General features: G+C 57.6%; 1 protein-coding gene across 1 annotated transcript; it reads left to right on the top strand.

Moving 5' to 3' along the window:
• Positions 1-5,905: 5,905 nt before the first annotated feature.
• GRIN2C (glutamate ionotropic receptor NMDA type subunit 2C) lies at positions 5,906-21,861 on the top strand. Its single transcript, XM_038157529.1, has 13 exons — positions 5,906-6,713; positions 10,819-11,242; positions 12,767-13,362; positions 13,884-13,998; positions 14,269-14,480; positions 14,596-14,764; positions 15,111-15,264; positions 16,578-16,703; positions 16,786-17,015; positions 17,224-17,384; positions 17,919-18,106; positions 18,633-18,865; positions 19,278-21,861. Exons 1-13 carry the CDS (start codon positions 6,094-6,096, stop codon positions 20,685-20,687), a joined length of 4,638 nt encoding a protein of 1,545 aa, XP_038013457.1. The 5' UTR covers positions 5,906-6,093; the 3' UTR covers positions 20,688-21,861.
• The last annotated feature ends 1,520 nt before the right edge of the window (positions 21,862-23,381 follow it).

The following is a 23,381-nucleotide window of genomic DNA, read 5'->3' as shown; positions in this document are numbered from 1 at the left end:
ATCTGAAGGATTTGGGAAGAGAGGAGACAGATCCTCCCCAGGATTTTCTTCTACATTGCCTTGCACGTTGATGCCAGGGTGCTTTTGTAGCTGTGGAAAAGGCCACTGTGCTCGCACTGAGCCTGGCACATGGCTGTTTCCAAACTGAGGATGCTTCAGGGTAGTTTTTGGGCTGTGATAACAGATTAACGGGAGTGTCTGTCCTTGCTGGGCTCAGTGACTTTGCTCAACCCTGAACTTGGCCAAGGCCCTGGGGTTAATGCTGGTCTGTGGGAAAACCATGGGATGATGAAGGTCAGTGAAGGGCAGGGAGAGGGGACTGAGCCTCATGGGCAGAGGGAGGATGGTTACAGTCATGTAAATTCTTATTTAACGCTTCCAGCTCCCTTTCCTCTGCTGCCTACGAGCCCAGCCCCCAGCCCTGTGTCCAGGTTTCTTCTGCCTCCCCATCGCTGTCGCTGCCCGCATCCTCCTCGGGGCAGCGGGATGCGCTCAGCACCGGGACGGTCCTTGTCCCGCCGTCGTTAGGTGGCGCTGGGAGGCTGTACCGGGGAGAGGAGGGGCCGGGCGGGGATGGGGGGGTGACCTGGCACCCCCGGGCCGGGGGCTCCCAGGGCTCCTGCTGCCCGCCGGGGCTCCGGGCAGCCTGGGGCACCCTTGCAGGCTCCCGCTCGCGTCTGGGTTCTGCTTTGAGGCATGAATAACCTCGTGTTTGCCCCAGGTGTGTCCCTACCGCGGAGGTGCAAGAGGGCAGCCTGGCTGGGCAGCCATCCCCCTCACCCTCCGCTCTCCTGAGCTGCCACAGGAGCAGCTCCAAGGCCATTTCCTGACGCAGGTGAGGAGCTGAAAGGTGATGCTGTGAGTGAATCCCGTCTGCTGTTGGAGAGAGGCCTGAAACACTGAAAGTTGTCGCTGCCAGCTCTGCATGTGGATTGCCCTGCTTGGATGAATTACGGCGCAGCTTAGCTTTAATGAGGCTGCACAAAGCTGCTGGAGGTCAGCATGTGGTGAGCGATGGCCTGGAGAGTGGCAGGAGACGGCTCCCCGCTCCACGCTTCCCTCGCTGTCTCCTGTGTGCTTCTCTGCAAGGCAGCCAGGCTGGCTGCGGGGCCAAGCTTGTCACACTGTGGGGTGATGGCATGGTTCCATTTGGGTCTTTGCAACTACCTCTTGTAGCTTTGCACTGCCGTGCCTCAGTTTCCCTGTCTGAAGATGTCCAGGCAAGCTCTTCAGGCTTGTGGGCTGCCTGTGGGCTCCTGCCTTGGAGTAGCAGGTCTGACACATCCCAGAATCTCCTGTTGATGCTTCATTTTCCAACCACTCCTGGAAGACAAGTGCAGATCTCTCACTAGCTTTGCCAGTTGACTGCCAGCTGAAATTGGCCTCTTCCAGTGAGTATTTAGAGCCCACAAAGCAGGAGGTTTCCTGCGCTCTGGAATAAGGGAAAAACCAGCTGGAGTTGGATCTCTGGCCTGGCGTTGAGGAGCTGTGTTGCTGTGAGCTCAAAAGCCAGCTCATGTGACCAGAAAAATGCTTGAAAAGGCTTTTCCTTAGCGTGGCTAATACACAATTTTCCAGCCCCATCCCCGGAGCTGGCATGGCACAGAGGCGGCGGCCGGCCATGCGCCGGCCCCTCGCTGCATGAATCACCAAATTGCAGCACCTGCTGCTGGGAGCCCGGGCGAGTCCGTCTGTGCCGGGGCCTCGCCGGGAGCAGATGGCTCCAGAGAGTGCTGACTTCAGCGCCTCGGCTGAGCACAGCTCCGGCCCCTGCCCTAACCCACCCTCACTTCTTGCTCTCCTGGGCACATCCCTCACGTGCTCTTCCCCTCCAGATCCATCCCTAGCCCTGGGCAGGGATGGAGAACACGTTGGCATACCAGGCTCTGGGGTCATTGGAGTGGGATACCAGCCCCACTGTGCCCAGGAAGCCACTTCACTCAAGGGACAACATCATTTCTTCTCCCAGGGGACCCCAAGCACGTCCTTGACTCCAGACCCACCACAGACTCATGGTTTCCATGCCCAGTCTTACATATCCAGCCTTGCCAAAGTCCTGCTCATGGTTGAAGGATTGTGCAGGGTTAGGTAGTGGTGCTGCAAGTCCAGATGTTTTCCCTCTGCTCAGGATGAATGACTTTGGAAATTGGGACGGCATAAGCCCATTTCTCAAGGTCAAGAGAGGAGCAGAGGTGTAGGAGACGCAAACTCCAAGCAGCTGTTTCCAGGAGTAATTTAGGGATACAACAGCGGCAAATAAAGTTGTTGGCGGGTGATGGCTGGTTACGCCCCAGAAAGAAGTGATCTCCTTCCTTCCTGGGAAATTTCCATTTCCATCAGCTTTGTCTGCCTCATCCCCAACGTCTGGGGCAGCCCTGCAGGCACATGCCACCCCAGGGGGAGGAATTAACCCTGCAGAGATAAAACCATCCCTGTTTATTTTTGCTCCCTTGATTACTGTGAGGGTAGGACATGGTGGCAGCGGAGCTGTGCCAGACTGGAGCGGCACCGGATCCATGCCAGGCATGCACCATGCACAGCACCATCCCCGTGACTTCTGTCCCACCTTTCTCCTTGCTGCACTCTCTGCCTTGATTGCTTTTATGGATGCTGGGATCCAAGATACTGGGCGACTCTGTGATTATTTAAGCACTGAAGCCCTGAATTCTCTGGGGGATGGAGCAGACAGGGGAGGTGGGGAAGGAGGGGTGGCCCTGTCAGCTCAAGGTGGCACAGCATGGAGGAAGATGATCTACACCTATCTTTACATCTGAAGTGAGACCAAACAGCACAGGGACAGGGATAGGAGCACCTGGGCTCAGACCTTCTTAATTTTTGACCAGACTTCTTGGGAAGGAGAATTTGGCAGCCAACAGGAAGGTCTGAGATGCATGCAGGACTGGGATGAGTGCAGGGCTGGGAATGGGTGTAGGTCCATGGCTAAATCCCATGTGTCACAAGTGTCACCTGCAAGACTCAGCTCTGGCAGAGGGACCTGTGGGCATCTGATGTCAGATGCCATTAGTGGGGTGCAGATGCTTGTGAGGACAGCCCAAGAGTGCTGTGTCACTCAGATGCCGCCCTATATTTCCAGAGGCAGCTCTGGCTTTGTGCTGGCAGTGCACAGATGCAGGTTCTCTCCTTCCCCAAGTACTGGTCTAGGATGTACATGGATTAGAAACCTTACATTGACTTTCTCCCAGGAACAAGAGGCTGATGCTGGGGTTTGCCTCGCAGAGCTGGAGATACCAAAGCCTTGGTGTGCTGCTCTCCTGGCTGGGGGTGGGTGCTTTGAGTAGGGTCTGGGGTGCAGGTTTATACTGGAGGTGGGGGTTCCCAGGAGCTCTGCAAGGGTGGAGTTCTGGGGGAACCAGAATGGAGGGGGCTGGGGCAGGATGTGGGGCTTTACCTGAGTTTAGGGTGTGAGATGCCAGTGGGGCTGCAGTGGGCTCTGAGGAGTCTGCATGGAGCCCAGGGCACTTCTCTGACTGATGTTGGCCTAGATGGGCCAGTGCATACCTGGACAAACATCAGAGTCCCAACACGAGCCTTGCACATTCTCCTTGCTCCCCCGGCCTGGCTGCCAGCGAGCTCTTCCCTGCAGGAGGTGGCTGCACACCAGGAGCTGTCAGAGCACCATGCCTTGCATTTATCAACCTGCTTACAGAGCCTCCTGCAAGAGGAGATGCCAGGGAAAGGTAACGAGGCAATGGAGAAGCTGGCTGAGCTCCCTTTAGCTGGGACTGTGCCGTGGTTTAGGGACCAGCTGGGATGCCGAGGGTCGCACACTGGGCCACTAGCACAGCAGTGGGAAGGAGGAGGATGAAGGTGGGGAAAGGCACTTGGTGCCTATGTTGTCCCCATCCAGCCCAGAAAGCTGAGCATCCCCTGGGAGAGTGGCACTAAGGGACTGGGGAAGTAAGAGGAAAAGTCCAGCTGCATTTCCTGGGGTTGTGGGCTCCATCCTGGGGTGCCAGTGGTGCTTCTGTTTCAACCTAGACCTTTGTAGCTGTCAGGGCACTTTTTGTTTGCTTGTTTGTTTTTGGCTTGTTTGGTTTGCTTTTTGGTTTTGGTGGGGTTTTTTTTTTTTTTTTTTGTTTTTTTTTTTTTTTTTTGTTGGTTTTTTTTGTGTGTTTCTTTTGGTTTTTTTAATACAGAAAGGACTTTAGGTGTTTAAATGCACGAATAAATTATTTTGATGATGCAGAACAGCCCCCACAAGCTGCATCATGTCTGGTGACCCAGACCCAGTAGCAGGTTGGATTTGGGAACTCACTGCCTTTTCCCAAAGAAAAATGTTGGGGTTTTCTTTTTTAAGACATTGAAGGGCTTTGCCAGGAAAACTGCAAACCTGCAGTTGGGCTCTCAGAGCAGTTGCTCACTGTGAGCCACTGGACCCAATAAAGAGGAGATGTGGCTGGGGGGCCTGGCATGAGAGTGTCACCACCAGTCCTTGCTCTCCACTGCTTGTCCCCACTTCCAGACACCTTCCAGCTGTGCCCAGTTGTGGTCCACTGTCTCACATGTGGGGATTGGGCTGTGATGGGGATTAAATGTCCCATGGGATGGGGATGCTGATGCTGGGGAGTCATGGGTGTGATGGTGGAGCTGGGTATTGTCCCAGGTGTGGGGTTGCTGTGCTCCCCTCAGCCCACCTGGAAGCTCTGCTGGGAAATATTTGTCAGCCAAGACCCTCTGAGGGATCCAGTCCATGGAGCAGCCAGTCCTGGGAGAGATAAATGAAGACCCTGAGCTGCTGGAGGAGTAATAAAGGCATAGAAATAGCTCAGTGCTTCTATGCCAGCTCCAAAGGACCAGATCCCTGGAATGCTGTCCTACAGGCTCTGTCACAGCAGATCATGAAGGCAGCAGAAAGGGTTAAATGCAGCCACTGCCTCCTTCAACCTTAAGCCCAAGATCGACCCTTTTGTTGACCTGGGAGAAGAATTTGAGGTGTTGAGGACCTGTTGCCAACCCTTAAACCTCCCTCTGGACAAGAGAGTGGACAGTGCTGCCAGAATTAGCCTGAGGCTGGGGGAGCAGGACATGGCCAGCAGGTACCCAGGACAGGATAGATCCTGCATCCCCCATTGCTCTTAGCCCTCACACTGCAGCAACCTGAGAGATTTGGCTGAACTCTCCTGCCGAGAGCGGGTGCTGCTTTACAGGGATTAAAATGTAGCCCTAGATGCATTTTGCCCCTGGGCAGAAGGTGGCCAGGCTGTCTCGGGGACCAGGGATGGTGTGTGGAGGCCCTGCATCAGGCAGCCCATGGCTAAGCATGGAATGAAGGTTTTTAGGCAAGTAGAAACCTCTCTGGAAACGGCCTCTCCAAGCCCAGCAGCCGCAAGGATGCTACTGCAGGTGGCTGCAGTGCCAGCCTGGGTGGTAGACGCCCAACATTCAACCCATTTAGGTGGCCCTGTCCCTGAGCCAGGCATCTATCCCTGGGCATGGGCACTGCTGGCGCCTGGCTCCATTGGAGAGGGCAAGTGCTTTTGGGGTGATGCTCAGGGTTTTGGTGGCTCTGAGCCAGGACATGGGGACATTTGGGACAATCTGCCTTCCACAGTGGGGTCTGAGCTGTAACTCCTGCCAGGTCCTGCCAGAGCCGTAGTCCATCTGCCTGCAGCCACTGGCTCATTTTGGGGCAGAGTGGGCACTACCCAGGGACAAGGGAGCCCCAGCAGGGCCCCTGCCTGTCTCCCCCCTTCCTTTACTGTATCTCTCCCCTTTTCTACTCCCCCACCCCATCCAGTCCCCCAGTCTGGCTTGCTCTAAACCAGTGCTGCGGGATCAGCTGATGCTTTAATACTGGCGACAGCTGGAGGATGCTGCTGCCTGCGGGGGCTTTGCTCAGTGTCACCCCCCTCCCTGTGACCGATGGGGACCCTGGGGCTGTCCTGCACCTGCTGGAGGGCACCCTGGTGGGCAGCTGGCCACTCTCCACCAGTTCAGTCAGCAAAGGGATGGAAGATATTGGCGGGAGGGAATAAGTCCAACAGCATTCCTCCAGCCCTCACCGGGGCTAGGGACGGGCACTGCCCAGAGAGGGAGTCTGTGCCATTTTACCATGGGCTTTCCCTCCTGGAGATGGAGGAGAGGGGCGAAGGAAAAGAGGAGGTCTTGCCCCCTTTTCTCTCCGGCATCGGGGCCGGCCCCGGTGCCAGGAGAGGCGGGCCGCTTTCTGGAGGGAGGGCTGCCTATCCCCCGTTCCCCCCCTTCCACCGGGGCTGGCGGCCAGCCCCGAAGTTGCGGCGAGGCGGGAGGACACACGTCCTGTCCTTCCACCGCCCCCGGGCTCCCCCCAGCCTCCATCCCCGCATCCCTCCCCCGCGCTCCTCCCGACCGTCCCGCCCGGGCAGCCCCGCCGGTCCCGGGGCGGGGGGAGATGGCTGCCGGGGCTCGGAGGTCGCCGAGACACCTGCTGCCACCGGGCCCCCCCCCGTGCACACCCGCTCCGCTCCCGCTCCCTCCTTCCTCCGCTCCCGTCCCTGCCTCCAGCCGCCGCTGCAGAGCCGCCGCCGCCGCCGCCGCCAAGGACGAGCCGGGACCGACGGCGGCCGCCGGAGCTCCCCGCCAGCCGCGGCGGGGGCCGACCCTGCCCCGGGGGGCTGCCCCGCAGGAGGAGAAGCTTTGGAAGAGCCGAGCCCCCGGTGGGACGAGCCCCGCCGGAGCCGCGGGGCATGTAGGCACCGAGCAGCGGCGGTCCCGTAAGTACCGGGCGGGCTGGGGGCATCCGGGGCCCGACGGGCTCCGCTGCCGCCCCGCCACCGCCGCCAGCAACTTTTAGGGATGAGGAGGGTGTTTTTTCTGGGGTGGGGGTTTTCCCTGTGCGTCTTCCCCTGCCTCAGCATCCCCCCGCATCCCCAGAGCTCCTGTTCCCCATCCCGGGCACGGGACAGAAATGAGCCTTAATCCTGGACGCTGTTCTGGGGCGTTCTGGGGGGAGTAGATGGCAGGAAAAATTGAGGAGACCTCCATGGGTGCCACCAGCCCTGTGTCCCCCGCCGCCACCTTGCGTAACCCAGCGGCAGGCAGGACACTTGGCGTTTATTTTTGGTTAATCCATATTCGACCTTTTTAAGCTGCGTTTCGGTGCGTGCGTGTGTAGGGCCCTGACAGTCGCCCCGGCCCGCAGCCCCCGGCCCGCAACTGTTGCTGTCAGAGTGCGGGCGAGGAAGGGGAGGGTGATGAGGAAGAGGAGGGTGATGCCGGGTGGCGACGGATGGAGGTTGAAAGGAGACGGTGCTTGCCGAGAGCTGCCAGTGTTTCTCTGTCCCGAGTCATCCCCCCTGCATGGGGATAGGGATGGTGATGAGTTGTCTTTGAGGAGGTTTTGCTGCTTTCTCCTCTTCTGAGGGGCTTCATCGAGGTCTGCTTGCTCCACAGGGATGTCCCTATCTGGGCAATGACAAGCCCTGGCACGTCCTGGTGCCCTCTCTCCTCCCCACATGGCTCCCGCCAGGTTTGGCTTTGCTCTGTCCTTTCCGTCCATCAGCAGCAGTTCCCCATCCCCTGGCGCAGGCTGTGTTTTCCCTCTGCTTTCAGGCTCGGAGGCTTTTTTGGGGAGACATAAGGTTTCTCTTTCCTGAACAATATTTTGCATTTTGCAATTTTGTTTTTCCCATTCCCGAGGTCAAAATATCTGCATGAGCTCTCTGACTCTTGGAGCAGGGAAAGGAGTGAGGGCAAAAAAAGGAGATTAAAAATGAGGAGCAAACTTTCCCTGTTGCATTAAAATGGCATTTCAGGGTCTGGTGAGAGGTAAGGGTTCTATTGGTGCCTTTAGCACAAGGTTTCTGTGAGTTGGGTGCACCAGGGTAAGTTGTGCCTAGGAAGGTGGTTAACCTGCTCAAAACTACCCCAAAGCAACAAAAAACAAGTGCCAAAGACATCAAGCAGCTTTGTGGTGTCCTCTGGTCCTTGGGGAGGCTGCCAGGAGATGGCATTGCCTTGCCCAGGCTCCTGGCCATGGCCACCTTCCTCCTGACCCTGACTGGCCACTGGCCCTTCACCCAGCTGGAAAACCTCCCTTTTGGGAAAGTCCCTTTTCCCAAGGGACCAATTCTGCACTGTTTCCTACAAGGGGTTGGAAACTGTGGATTTTCTTTGAAGTTGGCAGGGGCTTTGCTGCATTGTGCTGAGCCCAAGAGCAGCCCCAGCTCTGTCAGTAGCTCCGGAATGGTCTCAGTTTCTCCTCAGCCTCCACCACTTTCCAGCACTCCTCCAGCACTTTCACCCCCCCTAAAAAGCCCCAGAATTCTCCTGTACCCCTGTAGCTTAGTCGGAGAAACAATTGGCTGGAAATGCATGGAGTTAGCTAGGCTGGAGGAGTTGGCTGTCCTTTGCCTCCCAAATTCTGCCATTTTGGAGCAGCCACATCTCCAACCTGCACATGGAGCCCTTGCCAGCCATAGGCTCTCTGGCCTTAAACCCCTCCATCCTCTTCCATGTCTGCCAAAGGAGGTGGTGAGCCAGCCTGACTCTGCATGGAGGCACCAGGTTCCTGGGAAAGATGGAAATTCATTGCCCTGGTTGTCTCAGCACTGGCTGAATGATGAGATGAGCCCATGCCCACCTCCCCTGCGCTGCTGCCATTGCATTTCAGCTGTGAGGGATAGGGATAGTTTCCACCTGTAGCTTGGTCCATGGGAAACCAGATTGCTCAACCCTGTCCCCAGTCACAGCCAAGAGCAGGGGGTGGCAGAGCTTGGCATCACAAGGGACGACCACTGGTCTGTGCCTGGATTACTCGGTACTGGAAGAGGCACCCGAGCTTAGGCAAGAGCTGAGTTGAGGAAGAGGAGGATAAGGTCCTGGAGTAGGTGAGGTGCCAGGGCTGGCACAAACAAACCAAATCAATCACCACAAAGGCCCAGAGTATATTTAAATGTCCTTGAGGAGGGCTCAGACGGGCAGTGCTGCTGGCAGGGCGGTTCTGTTTGTTTTGGGTGGCGTGTTGCTCCCCTTCCTCTCTGCTCGGGTAGCTGATGCTGGATTCCCAATGAATTATTTATCACAGGACTAAAAATACTTGGGAATTCGCGGTGAGGAGCAGGCAGTGCAGGCTGCCCTGCCACTGAGCTGGCCGTGCCAGAGCATGGGACGCTGCCAGCATGGCATGACTCACCTGCTGCCCTCTCTGGCCAAGGGGCCCTGGCTGCGGCCATTGGTGTGGCGTTGTGACTCCTGCAGCTCCACCAGCTGTGATGTGGAGTGGGGTGGGAGATGCAGTCAGGTAGAGTGAACTCCCTGGGTGGTGGTGGGTGCTGGGGGTGGATGATTCCCTGATGAGACTCAGCTGGTTGAGAGAGATGCTGTCCGGTGAGCATCAGTGCCTGGACAGGTGCCCAAGACTTCCTGGTAGCCATGGGGTACAGGAGGGAAATGTGTGGTTTGTGTTCCCTAGAGGGAACAGCCCCTGTGCTCAAATCTGCACCGAGCAGCTCTTGCAGAGTGCCCAGCCCAGCAGCTGTTTGGTTTATATCCTGCATTTTCAGTCCAACATGCTAGCAATGTTTTCGCAGTGTGCTGAAGGGGTGTCTGTCACTGCGGCACGGAGGAGTGTTGGGGTGCAGGTCACCAGGGCAGCCCAGACCCCAAAACCAGCTGGGACTCAGTGAGAGGAGCATCTGGCTCTGCTGGAGACACATTCAGCAACAGCAGCTTTTAATTGCAAGTGACGTTTCTTAGCACCAGCTGGCACCTTGCTGCATGAAGCAACACTGGTGCGTGGCTGGTGCCACTGTGGAGGGCTTGTCCCCTTCCCTGCTGCCCCACTTGGCACGAGGGTGACTGCTCTGGCAGAAATGGGGCTCAGAGGGGCTTGGATACCCCTGGCCACAGGTTGGTTTTGCTGGTGGTCTCTGAGAGGTGAACTCCAGCACAGGGGTGCATTACTGTGGGCAGGGATGTGTCCCACTTCAGGGACACTGTCACCTCAACTGCTGCAGCGTGAGCACCCACTGGCAGTGGGGAACTGCGGACCTGGCAGGGAGGATGTGCCCAAAGAGCCCCTGAGAGCCTGAATTTGGGGTGTAGCCAGCACAGACACAGTGTGAAGGGTGTCCCATCAGGGTGGGCACTGCCAGCAGGGGACACACACAGGGGGTAAAGAGAAGAAGAAGGAAAGCTGAAGGATGCTGTGGAAAACTTGGAAGGAAAACTTGGAAGGAAAACTTGGAGATATGGAGCCAGATAGGTGCATTGGTTGGGATTTTGTGGCAGAGAAGGGGCTAAAGTAGGGTGAATGGCAGGAAACAGGCAGTGGGACAGGCAGGGGACCAGCTACTTCAGTGACTTTGATTTGCAAAATCTCAGCAAGCAGGATGCAGAGCTGAACCATCCCTCAAGGGCAAAGCCTTTGAATGTTGAAGGTGGCTGTCTGCTGCAGAGGAGGCACCAAAGAGATCCCAGCTCCTCCTGGCATCTCTTGCAGCTGTCTCTGTTCCTGGCTGAAGGGCTGATATGGACCAGTGTAGCAGTGGTGGCTTTTGGATGGGGTAGGAGGGCAGTGGGAGGGAGATGGTGATGGTGAGATGAGGTGGTGGTGGGAGGCAGGGACTGGCTGTGAAGGGTTAGTGGTTGATAAGACTGGAGACAAGAGACACAGCACTGAGGTGTACAGTGGGTGGTGAGTACAACCCTGTGGTCATTTCTTCACCACATCCAGTGTCCAAAGGATGGAGGGTCCCCTCATTCCCTGGGGTCAACCCTCAATGGTGATGCCTCAGGGCAGCAGGGAGGACAGGAGCGAGTGGGGCTGGGGGTCCTGGTGTGCAACTGGATGCGAGGGGCTGTGTCCTGTGCTGGCAGGGATACGCTGGTGGACATGGGCAGAGCGCCGGCACACGCTCTGCTACTGTCGATGGTGCTGGGCTGCTCGGCTGCCTTCACGGACATCCTGCTGCCGGGCCCTGAGGAGCCGGTGGTCAACGTGGCCGTGGTGTTTGGGGGCACATCCTACCCCCTGCACATCCGCTCCCGCCTGAGCCCCCAGAGCTTCCTGGACATGCCCCTGGAGATCCACCCCATCACTGTTGTCGTCAACAACACCAACCCCAGCACCCTCCTCACCCAGATCTGTGACATCCTTGCTGGCCACAAGATCCACGGCATCGTCTTTGAAGACAACGTGGGCACAGAGGCCGTGGCCCAGATCCTTGACTTCATCTCCTCCCAGACCCAGGTCCCCATCATCAGCATCAGTGGCGGGTCTGCAGTGGTCCTGACCCCAAAGGTGAGGTACCTACTTACTATTTCCAGGAGGGATGAGAGAAATGAGGAACTGTTAGAGTGGTGTAGGTAAGGGATGTGGAATGCTGGAGGGCAAAGGAATTGCTGGACTGCAGCCTTTGGGATCAGGAGCAGGAATGGTGGATCCGTGGCTGTGCAAGTGTGGCCGACTGGGGTGGTGGGACATAGTGGGCACTTCAAGGATGGACCCCGTTAATGGGATGTGGGAGAGGACCTCAACTCCACCCAGTGGAAGGACCTTCCCTGGTGTGCTGCTTCCTGTGCCCACCACGGGATGCTGGGTTGGTGGCACTGTGGCTACTGAGGCAGCGGCAGGGTTATCACAACCTTATCTTCCTCCTGCCCTGCTGGGGCTGGATCCACCCTGGAATGGCTGCGTGGGCAGCATGAAGAAGCCTTGCTCAGCTGTGGTGGTGATCTCAGGTGTACTGTGGCTGACACAGGATTTCTGTCTTTGCTCCTCACTGGCATCAGACACTGTCAGTTACTGTCACCTGCCTGCTGGGAACTGCTGGTGGCAGGGAGAGCTGGAGCCAGGCTGGAGGGTCCTGGGCATGGAGATTTGGGCTAACTCCTCAGCCTGCCCGGCCTGGGTGCTGGAGGGGTTTCAGTGCTTGCTCTTTCCTGTGTCTGGAGATCCTGCCCTTCTCCAGGGAACAGATTTTGTGCTTTTCTTGCATAGTGGTTTGGCGTCCAATCCCCCTGGATTGCACCCCCACAGCCCTGTCTGTACTCACTGGTGCTCATGGAGCACCTCGAGTGCATTGTGGGTGGGTGGCAACGGGTGTGGTGGGCTCTGGTTGGTGCAGGGGACTCAAGTGGGTGTAGGGGGCTCAGAAGGAGCCTGGAGCAATGGAAAAATATCCATGGCTTTGCTGTCCGGGTGATTTTCTGCAGCTTTCTCCAAGGGTTGTGTATTTCAGGGTCAGTGGAGGGATCTGCCTCCTCCTTCATGTCTGGCATTCTCTGGGGCTCACCCCAGACTACTTCTCTAGAGGTAGGGAGGGTCTGGGCGGCAAAACCTGCTGCCTGCACGTGACCTTTGGCAACTGCCATTTGCTGAATCATTTAAGACAGAATCAGACCAATTAAGGTTTGCTAATGAGAGGCCAGATGGCCAGGGAGGTGGAGAGGGAGGGAAGGAGCCACACAGGCTCTGGCTGCAGGTAGTGAGATGGAGCAGGGATGGGATTTATGCTCCTGGCAGAACTCTTGCCCACCTCCTTCCCCTGGTTTAAGGAGAAACTGGTGATCTCCTTTGGAGGATGGAGAAATTTTTGGTCAATATGCTAAGAAATGGATGTGAGGCTGCAGGAGTTGACCCTTTGCATGGGGTGAAGTTCTTTGGAGGAGCATTAGTCTGATTTTGGGTGTCTCCAGCCCATGGACCACACTGGTTCATGGCAATCTTGAACTTTTCATGATGGCAAATTCAAGGAGGCTTGCATGGGTGCATGAGACCTGGATCATTATGCCAGAGCAACCCCTGATCCCTCTCCTCCCTCAGGAGCCTGGATCAGCTTTCCTGCAGTTGGGTGTCTCCATCGAGCAGCAAATCCAAGTGATCTTCAAGGTGCTGGAGGAATATGACTGGGGCTCCTTTGCTGTCATCACCAGCCTCTACCCAGGCTACAACATCTTCCTGGACGTCATCCGCTCCTTCACGGATGCCAGCTACTTTGGTTGGGAGCTGCAAGAGGTGCTCACCTTTGAGATGAGCCAGGAGCAGAGCAGCTCCAGGACGCAGCGGCTCTTGCGCCAGATTGATGCCCAGGTCCTCATTGTTTACTGCTCCCGAGAGGAGGCCGAGTATCTCTTCTCCATGGCAGAACAAGCTGGGCTTGTGGGGCCAGGATACATCTGGATTGTGCCCAGCATGACAGTGGGCAACATGGAGGTGCCACCTTCCTCCTTCCCGGTCGGCCTCATCAGCGTGGTGACGGAGAGCTGGAAGCTGAGCCTGCGGCAGAAGGTGCGGGATGGCGTGGCCATCATTGCCATGGGGGCAGCCAGCTTCTTCCGTGCCCATGGCTACCTCCCAGAGGTGGGGCGGGACTGCTGGACCCCCACCAGGGCTACTGCCACCAACTCAAGCTTCTACCGGTGAGGACTGGGGACCCCCTGGGCTGGGTGTGAAATGGGAGGAGTGGGGAAAAGGTGAGGGAAAGGGCAGGGGAGGAGGGGGATGGAGCTGGTGAGCAGCAAGGATGATGCTCACTGAGTGCTACAGCTGGTAGTCCATGCCTCTTGGCTGCGATTCTCCTGGAGCATCTCCCCAGAGATCTCCCAGCATCTCCCTTGTCTTTTCCCATGTTTCTTGGTGACTTAGGACCCTGGGGGGTCTCAGGGAGACTATCACAGTTCTGTGGCACCTCAGGGCTGCTTTGGCATTCTGTGCATCCTCAGCCTCATAGTGGGCCATCATCCTTGCTGCCTCCTTGCTAGAAGAGCTTTCTCCAGCTCCCCTCTGCCCCTTGCATGGGGGTTAAAGCTGGTCCCCAGCTCTCAGCCCCACATGTCTCCATGGGACATGTGGCAGCCTGAGTGAAGGTGGAGGAGGAGGAGGAGGGCTGTACAGTGCAAGGCTGCACAGCCAAGGGCTTATAGGCTCTATGTCTCACCAGGCACCTTCTCAATGTGACATGGGAGCACAGGGACTTCTCCTTCAATGAAGGTGGCTACCTGGTCAAGCCCACCATGGTGGTGATCACGCTCAACCAGCACCGGCTCTGGGAGATGGTAAGACCCCCAGGCCCTCTAAAATGGGCACACTGTGTCGTGGCTGAGCAGGGTGATCCTGGGGCCATGCACAGGCTGGGGTCCCACCTTGGGGTGGGTTGTACCATGCAAAACCCAAAAGTACCATGGCTGGTCCCAAAGGAAAGGGAAAGGGATGCTGAGATGGGGCTCACAAGGAATAAGCCCCAAAGATGGGAGGATGGATATGGGATCATGTGTGACCCCCAGAGCCCCTCGCTGGGTTGACCATGTGCTCTCCCTTGGGGATAGGTGGGCAAGTGGGAGAAAGGCATCATCCACATGAAGTACCCGGTGTGGCCCCGCTACGGCTCCTTCATGCAGCCCGTGGTCGACAACCGCCACCTGACAGTGGCCACCCTGGAGGAGAGACCCTTCGTCATCGTGGAGAACACGGACCCCAGCACGGGGGTCTGCGTGCGCAACACCGTGCCCTGCCGCAAGCAGACCAACTCCTCCCAGAGGTGAGCAGGGACATGGAGCTCGGCAAGTCTGGCCACCACTCCCTTGGCACATGGTGTCCAGGGTGCTCAGAGCATCTCTGTTTGGTCCAACCCATCTTTCCTGGTGTGTTTCCAGTGGTGATGGCCTTGTGGATCCCTACACCAAGCTGTGCTGCAAAGGTTTCTGCATCGACATCCTGAAGAAGCTGGCCAAGGCAGTGAAGTTCTCCTATGACCTCTACCTGGTGACCAATGGCAAACATGGCAAGATCGTCCGTGGGGTCTGGAATGGCATGATTGGTGAGGTAGGGATGGGCATGGCTCAGACCCTGCTTCGACACTCCCTGGAGGGTACCACTCACCCCTGACCTGGGCCTTTCCTGGTGAAGATGGAATTTGTGGTGGGACTGTGGGCAGCGGACAGCTTGGCATGAGCTCCTCCCTGGAGGAGTCATCAGATGAACACTTACAACCCCACAGCAGGTTGTGTCTGTGCCCCTGATCCTTAGGAAGATAATATTTTTTTTTTTTTTTTAAAAAGGCAGAAATTAAGGCTGGAAATGCTGGAGATAAGGAAATGCCTGGGGAAAGTGGTCTGGGTCCCTCTGCTTGTCCCTCTGCCCATCCCAAGCTCACCTGCCCCTTTTCCAGGTGTACTACAAGCGTGCAGACATGGCCATTGGCTCCCTCACCATCAATGAGGAGCGGTCCGAGATTGTGGACTTCTCTGTGCCCTTTGTGGAGACAGGCATCAGCGTCATGGTGGCCCGGAGCAACGGCACCGTGTCCCCCTCCGCTTTCCTGGGTGAGCCCTGTGTCCCCCGTCTTTCTCCAGGTTCATCCCATGCTTCCTTCAAATGCAAACTGGAAATATTGTTCCGTTTTAACAACTTTCAAGGAAAAAAAGCCTAAGTCATACGGGAAGGAGATTGTGCTGTCGGCTTTGGGGCTCCTTTCTTCCCTGCCTGAATAATCCTTTTATTATGGAGATGGAGGCTGGAGACTAAGGCTGGGCTCAGTGGTTTTCTCCTCTTCCTTTTTTTGTGTGGAGGAGGGAGGATGGGGACTTGGGAGGATTTGCCAGCTTGGAGCTCTGCTTTGGGGACCCATCTCTGCTACCGTCACCAGAGCCAGTGGTTAAGCCAAGTGTAGGAAACCGCCAGTGCTAAAAGTTTTATTTAATGAGTTTTACACCAGCAAAGCTGCAGCCTAGGAAGGGGAGGATGGGCCAATGTCATCAGGAAATTCAGCTTGGGCAGGGCTCTCTGCATTCAGCAAGGGCACAGCAGCAATGTCCCAGCTCAGCTGGCACTGGGCTCTTGTGTGGGGAGGGTGCAGGATGGTGCGAGGGATGCCATGGAAGCTGGGACAATCAGCCTGGGCACATCCTCCTCATCCTGTCCCCCCCACACCACGAAGCCCAGACTCTCACAGAAGCAGGGTCACCTTCACCAGTCCCAGGGACAGACGGAGCATCCCGCCCTGGTTTGGCAGGGTCGGAGTCTGCGGTCCCCATGTCCCTGTGTCTCCTGCCTTTGCACTAGTGAGCCACATCCCCATCAGGGGAGGCCTCTCCTCCCTGACAGCGAAAGACACGCTGATAAACGGACCTCGGTGGCTGCACGTTGATGGCTCGGATGCATCCGCAGTGCTCCTGCTGCTCCATCCCAGATCATCTTGGGCAGGCAGGGGCTCATTGCCCGTCACCACTCACGGGGGGTTCTCCCCAGGGCTGAGAAGGGCTGGGGGGCTGGTTCTGTGCTTGATGCAAGCACAGTCCTGTGGCCAGAACCATCATGGGGGACAACCTGTGATCCCATGGGAAACCCTTCTGCAGTGACCCTGGAGATGGGTAGCATTTTGTAAAGATCTCCCTGTTAGTGAGAGCCTGATTTGGTCTAGGCAGGGAAGCATGGCTGCATCCCTTAGCTCTGTAGCAACCCCCTTCCCTCCTGATTCCCTGTAGAGTTGCTTGGCCATGGTGCTGCCAACCTCTAATTCTTCTCCAAGGAGGGGCAACATTCAGGATGAGCCCCATCCATCCAAGAGGGCTCCTTGCAGTCCTCAGAGGATCAGGGAATGTCCTTGGAGGCTCACAAAGTTCTACTTGCTTTGCAGAGCCTTATAGCCCAGCCGTGTGGGTCATGATGTTTGTCATGTGCCTCACTGTGGTGGCCATCACCGTCTTTGTGTTCGAGTATTTCAGCCCCGTTGGCTACAACCAGAACCTCACCAGCGGCAAGAGTGAGTTGGGAAAGGTGGGAGCTGGGAGGGGGGACACACATCCCTGGCTGGGCTGACAAATCTCTGTTCCCTGTCTCTGCAGGGCCGGGAGGTCCTTCCTTCACCATTGGAAAGTCCGTGTGGTTGCTGTGGGCTCTGGTCTTCAACAACTCAGTCCCCATCGAGAACCCCAAGGGCACCACCAGCAAGATCATGGTGCTCATCTGGGCCTTCTTCGCTGTCATCTTCCTCGCCAGCTACACGGCCAACCTGGCTGCCTTCATGATCCAGGAGCAGTATATTGACACTGTGTCAGGGCTGAGTGACAGGAAGGTGATCATTGGGGTGGGAACCCTAAAAAATCCCTAAAAAAATCCTTTTTTGAAGTTACTGGCAGTGATGTGTGTGGAGCTACACATCACTGCCAGTTGGCTGGGCAGGAGTGCATGAGTAGAGGGCTGGCTGCGGGGAGGAGACATGCTGGGGACATGGAAAGACATGGGCACCATGTGATATCACCCCCTGGGGCTCCCCATTGCAGTTCCAGAGGCCACAGGAGCAGTATCCACCCTTCCGCTTTGGCACTGTCCCCAACGGCAGCACTGAGAGGAACATCCGCAGCAACTACCCCGACATGCACACCCACATGGTGAAGTACAACCAGCGCTCTGTGGAGGACGCCCTCACCAGCCTCAAAATGGGGTATGGCTCCCTGAGATGGGGTATGGCTCTCAGAGCTCCTCCAAATGACATACAGCATCCCCAAATAACTAAGGCTCCCTGGAATAGGGCACAGTACTTCCCAGATGGAGAAGAGATTTCTCAATTGGGGTACAACCTCCCAGAAGTTGGATGTGAGCCCCCCAGGCTGGGTACAGCTCTCCCAGATAGGGTATGGCTCTGTGCATCTTCCCTGGATGAAGTACAGGACCCCCAAACATGGCACAACCTGCTGCAGATGGGGTACAGCTTCATACAGCTTCCCTCAAAAGGGATGCAGCTCACCCCAGATGGGGCATGGCTCCCCCAAGTGGTACAGCTCCCCCAAGATTGGGTACTTCCCCTCCAAGTGTGGTTACAGAACTCCAGGATGGGTCAGGGACCCCAAGAGAACATAGAAACCCCTCCAGATGGGCTACAGCTTTCTGAAAGGGATAGAGCTCCCCAAATGGGCACAGCCTCCCCCACTAACGGGCTTTCAGACCCCCCTCACCCTTCCTCCTGTTGGTGGGGCAGGAAGCTGGATGCCTTCATCTACGACGCAGCGGTGCTCAACTACATGGCAGGCAAGGACGAGGGCTGCAAGCTGGTGACCATCGGCAGCGGGAAGGTGTTTGCCACCACGGGCTACGGCATTGCCCTGCAGAAGGACTCGCGCTGGAAGCGGGCCATTGACCTGGCTCTGCTCCAGTTCCTGGGAGATGGTGGGTGTTTGTGTGAGCTCCTCCTTAGCCCTGTCCCCATCCTGCCCCACCCCTGCCCTGCAGATTAACCCAGGGAACAGGGCTTTGGTCCTCAAACCCTGTGCAGCCTTCACAGCTGACATCCTCATGGCAGGATGACACTGAGGGACTTCACCAGCTCCTTTCAGTGGATATGAAATCCTCCAGATGTTGTGTGTTTCATTCCCTCTGGGATTGTAAAATCCTGGAGATGGCTGTGCCCAACATTTGAGGGTCCTGAGGAGAAGCCTGGGAAGAGGACAGTAAGCATGGCTGGCTGGCACATGGGGGGGGAACAGAGTCAGGAGAGGACTCTGGAGAAGGATAAGTGACTGGTGAGATACTCAGGCCAATGGCAGTGGCAACATTAAGTGATTCCAGCTCCAGAGGCTCAGGAGTCTCTTTATCCTCCTCCACCCACAGTAGGGTGGAAAGGGGCAGAGATGTGCTTGGGAAAATGATTCCCAGGGGTGGATTTTCAACCCCCGCACTGTTATGCATGTCCCAGGTGAGACCCAGAAGCTGGAGACGGTTTGGCTGTCAGGGATCTGCCAGAATGAGAAGAATGAGGTGATGAGCAGCAAGCTGGACATTGACAACATGGCTGGGGTTTTCTACATGCTGCTGGTGGCCATGGGGCTGAGCCTGCTGGTCTTCGCTTGGGAGCACCTCGTCTACTGGAAGCTGCGTCATTCCGTCCCCAAGTCCCACAAGCTTGACTTCCTCCTGGCCATCAGCAGGGTGAGGGATGCTGACAGGGGCTTTCGAGGGGAACAAATGTCTTCACACGGTGTTACAGAGATGGATGGGGCTTGGTGGGCACTGTCCTTTGACCTGCATGGGAAGGACTAAAGATGTTCTTGTTGATATGAAATCTTGGTGAGAAAAGCCAAGTTTGAGGAAAGGGCTCAGTCCTGGGAATGACCCCGTATCCTCATCAGCAACCCTGGAGAAAGGGGTGATAAAGGATAGTGTTACCCATGTTGACAAGTTCTGGGGATCTGGGGGGGGGGGGGGGGGGGGGAGGGGGCGTCAATGCTCTGAAGCTACCTCAGACTCAGCAGCATGAATTCAGCTCAGCAGGGTGGGCTCAGGAGCACAGGACCCCACTGACCTTGCTGACAATGGGGGGGGTCCCCATTTCTCCCCACAGGGCATCTACAGCTGCTTCAATGGGGTACAGACTCTGTCGAGCCCCGGGCGGGTGCCCACACCCGATGTCACTGCCAGCTCAGCCCAGGCCAATGTGCTGAAAATGCTGCAGGCGGCCAAAGAGATGGTGACAACGGCCAGCGTGGGCGGCTCACTGGAGCAGGCCACCCGCACCATTGAGGACTGGAGCAACCACAGCGAGCGCCTCCAGACCACCTTCTCCCTGAGGACACCCCAGCTCGTGGTCCAGAACAGCACCGGCGCACACCGGGGGCCCCCCTCTGGCCCGCACCCTGCCGAGAGGCTGGGGAGAGCCTACGCGCCCAAGGGTGCTCCCCTGGGGCTGCCGCTGCCCCAGCCCATCCCCGTGGACTCCCGTCTGCACGGGGAGGAGAATTGGAGAGGGGAAAACGAGCACCTCCACCTGCTACACCCTCTGAAGTTTCGGGGTGGCTGTGTAGGGGATGAAGCTCTCACAGGTTTCCCCCACCTCCTGGTGAAGACTTCCCCAGGAGGGGATTATGGGGAGCAGATGCTGGTTGGGAACCATGTCGGGGCTCCCCTCCCGCCCCCCACATCCCCCAGGGACCTCCCACCACCGGACATCTACAGGGAGCACAAGCGGCCGTCGGGACGGGGGGACCGGCTGCAAAACAACCCCTTGGTCCAGAGGGACGGGGCACACGGGGGCTCAGGGACTCTGCCCCGGCTACTCTCGGCAGCGGAGAAGAAGCGGGAAGTGGGCAGCGCCTTCCTGCCTCCATCCTGCTCTCGCGGAGCCTTCCCGAAAGTCACCAGGACTTGCAGAGCCAGGGGCGAGCCGGCGCGGCCGGAGGCGGCGGTGATGGAGCGGGAGAAGCTGAGCCGGTGGGCGAGCTCGGCCAGGGCGCCCGGGGAGCGCGGCGAGAAGCGGCGTCCCGCGGGACTGCGGCGCTGCGGGGCCCCCCGCCCGGCCGCCCGCGCCGACGTGCCCGACCTCTTCCCCGAAGCCGAGGCCGGCTACGGCTGCGGCTCCCGCTGCCCGCAGGCCGCTGGCCGGCTGCCACCGCGCTCGCCCGTGACCAGGCTGCCGTCCTACCGGGAGGCTTGCCGGCAAAACCCCCGTGCCACCTTCACCGTGCCGGCGTGCGATCCCCACGCCTGCGTGAACTCCTACGCCAACCTGCCCCTCTACGCGAGACGCCTCTCGCGGGGGTCCGCCCCGTCCCGGGAGCACCCCGGGTTGCACCCCTGTGACCGGGGATCCGGGCGCTGGGACAGCGCCTGTAGAGACTGTGGGAGACGCGGGGAGCTGGCCTTGCTGCGGGCGGTGGGGGCTGAGAGGAGGGACCCACTGGTGGCCCGCGGGGTGGCGAGTCCCTGCGCCGGCGGGTCCTGGCGGCGGGTCTCCAGCCTGGAGTCGGAGGTGTGATGGGGGGACAGGGGGGTGTCCGCACCCCTCTGCCTGCCCTTTGCCCGGGTGTCCCCACGGGCCAGCCAGCGGCTCCCGGCCGGGCTCCGGCCTGCCGTGGTCCTGCACAGCCGGCAGCGGGATGCTCCAAGATGCTCGGCGGGTCCCGGTGCGCTCTTTGGGGAGTCAGAGGAGCCCTGACAAGGGCTGGTACATGCTGTGTCGAGTTCTCCCTACAGGCGGGGCTGGCATCGTGGACGCCAAACGCATCGTCGCCGTTTCGCCGTCACGTTTTGGTTTCATTCGAAGGACTCGAAACGCCATGTCCAGGTCATTAAAAAGACATTTTCAGCTGCCTGGGGACCCTTCTTCCATCCTCTGGGGCTGCCCTTGGCATCATGGATTCCCATGAGTATTCGTTGTCCTATGCATCCCCTCCCCGTCTGTGTCCCGTTGCTGCTGAGCCGCGGCACAGGCTCATCCCACCGGCAAGGGAAAGATGGGAAAGAAAAATGGCAACTGCTCCGAGGGTTTAGTTCGGAGCCGTCAGCCTGTGCAGAGGCTGGAGCCGAGCACTGGAGCCCCCTGCTCAGGCTCTGGGGTGCTGGGCACTGATGGCCCTGGGCTCGGGTCAGTGAGTCATGCTGTCACGGCTGCAAACGGCAGCCTGGCAAGGATCTCCAGCTCCGCTCAGCAGCCCCGGGAAAGTGTGCGGTGGGGAATGAGAAAGGGAAAAATTTCTCCCACCTTCCCAGGCTGATGGAGCCATAAATCAGGTGTGATAGATGAGCCGGGTTTAATTCTCTTCATGTCCGCCTGACACAGCTCTTTCCCTGCCGGGCTAGGGCGCGACCAGAGGCGGCCGTGACTCACAGGAGCCCCAGGCAGGGGAGAGGGTCTTTGGGAAATGGAAATTGAGGCTCCGGGACCCCGGGCTAAAGCTAGGGCTTTGTCGGGCAGTTCCAGCCCCATCCCAGAGCAGCCCCATCAGGACTACACAGAGCTGGCCGAGACTGGCTGGCAGGCTCTCCCAGGGAGATGCCAACCCTCAGCCCCTCTTCCCAGCTTTGGCATCACCTTCCTCCATGAATGTCTCCCCGGGAAGCTGCTCTAGAGCAGAGCTTTCTTCTCTCGTTTCTCTTCTCTTCTCTTCTCTTCTCTTCTCTTCTCTTCTCTTCTCTTCTCTTCTCTTCTCTTCTCTTCTCTTCTCTTCTCTTCTCTTCTCTTCTCTCTTCTCCTTTCTATTAAAACACAGCTGTTGAAGGTTGCTGGCAGCCACCGAGTAGCTGGGACTGGTAACAGTGAGGGGACGATGGCAGGGACTGCTCCAGGACACTCAGCCCTGCCCCAGGGATGGCTGCAAAACCCCGAGGAGGTCCAGAAGGGCCTGGCCACGTGTAGTCCAGGCTCAAAAGCATTGGCAATATCTGTCTGTCCTTCCATCTGTCTATCAATGCATCCACCCATCTGTCTGGGGTTAAATCCAGCCAATCCCCCCATCCCCCAGCCTGGCTGCCATCACACACTGATGCCGGCGCTTTAATTCCCCTTGCTTATTTATCATTGCAATTGTCTCTTAATGGCTTTGGCAGCCCCTCCAAGCCTCCTGGTGAGGGTGGAAGGTGCTGGTATAAATAAAAGCCATAAATAAATAAATACGGTTGAAGAGGAGGGTATTCATCCAGGCTGCCACAGGTGATGGCATCCATTCAGCCAGGGCACCTCTTCCCAGTCGAGTGCCCCAGATGCCCCCTGGAGTGACAGGCTGGTCCCCAGGAAGCTTCAGTGTGGCCTTGGGAACCTTCCCTCAAATTGTGGCTCTCTGGCTCGAGGAAGGCAGCATACACAGCTGCAGTCAAACCTGTGCTCTCACAGCCCCAACCTCAGCTAAGGGGAGCAGAAAAAAAATAAGTAGCAAAAATCCCCAACCCACGTTTTAAATTAATTAGTGATGTCCCTGGTGACTCAGCAGAGGCCAAATGGAGCTGCTTCATGTTTTATGGAAGAGCTTTGCTGCAGGAGACTGAGGACAGCAAGGGACAGGGCAAATGGGGTGCAGGGGGTGCTCCCAGGGGAGGTAGCCCCAGGGTTGGGTGTCAGCACCTGGTGTAAGGTCAGGGCTATTCTTGGTGCCCCATGTGAATGCCCAGGTCCCTGGCCACCATGGTGGCATTTGCATAATCATCTTAACATGCCAATTGGGATGGAAAAGCAGAGTTTTCCTCCCATTTCTGTGCCAGGCGCTGGGTACTGGTGGGAAAGGAGGTGTTTGGGGCACGACCAGTCCAGTGCAGGTGAGATCTGTGACCTTCAAAGACCAAGGAAGGACCAAGCTGCTCCTGCAGAATTTCCCTGCTTGTGGCTACACCAGGGACAAACCTTCAGGGAAGCAGCAGTCTGGAAGCACCCTCTGGCTAGGCTTTCCAAAGAGGGGCTGGGTAATTTAGTGTTTAACAGACGTTGAGAAATATTATTTCTTTTTGGTGAAATTGTCTAATCAATCACTTTTTAATTCAGCCTGCTCTGGCACCCAGAGTACCCTGGGAGGCTGTGGGCTGCTACGCAGAGAGAAATAAGGCTGGATCACTGCTGGGTACCCACCTCTGGGGCTCAGCCCCACTGAGGGGGGCAGGCACTGTCCTCCCAAACCCACCCCCCACCTCTGCCAGCTCTGACATCTCCATAGCAGGTCCTATTTTCATTGCCCCATTGCTC

This window comes from Motacilla alba, chromosome 18, assembly GCF_015832195.1.
Source record: "Motacilla alba alba isolate MOTALB_02 chromosome 18, Motacilla_alba_V1.0_pri, whole genome shotgun sequence".
Classification (NCBI taxonomy): domain Eukaryota; kingdom Metazoa; phylum Chordata; class Aves; order Passeriformes; family Motacillidae; genus Motacilla; species Motacilla alba.
This window is presented reverse-complemented; position numbering and strand designations above follow the sequence as displayed.

Excerpts from the sequence above, each read along its gene's own strand:
- GRIN2C (XM_038157529.1), top strand. The coding sequence starts at position 6,094 with ATGGAGGAGAGGGGCGAAGGAAAAGAGGAGGTCTTGCCCCCTTTTCTC. Across the intron at positions 6,714-10,818 it reads CACCGAGCAGCGGCGGTCCC|GGATACGCTGGTGGACATGG; the intron begins GTAAGTACCGGG and ends CTGTGCTGGCAG. Across the intron at positions 18,866-19,277 it reads TCCTCCTGGCCATCAGCAGG|GGCATCTACAGCTGCTTCAA; the intron begins GTGAGGGATGCT and ends TTCTCCCCACAG.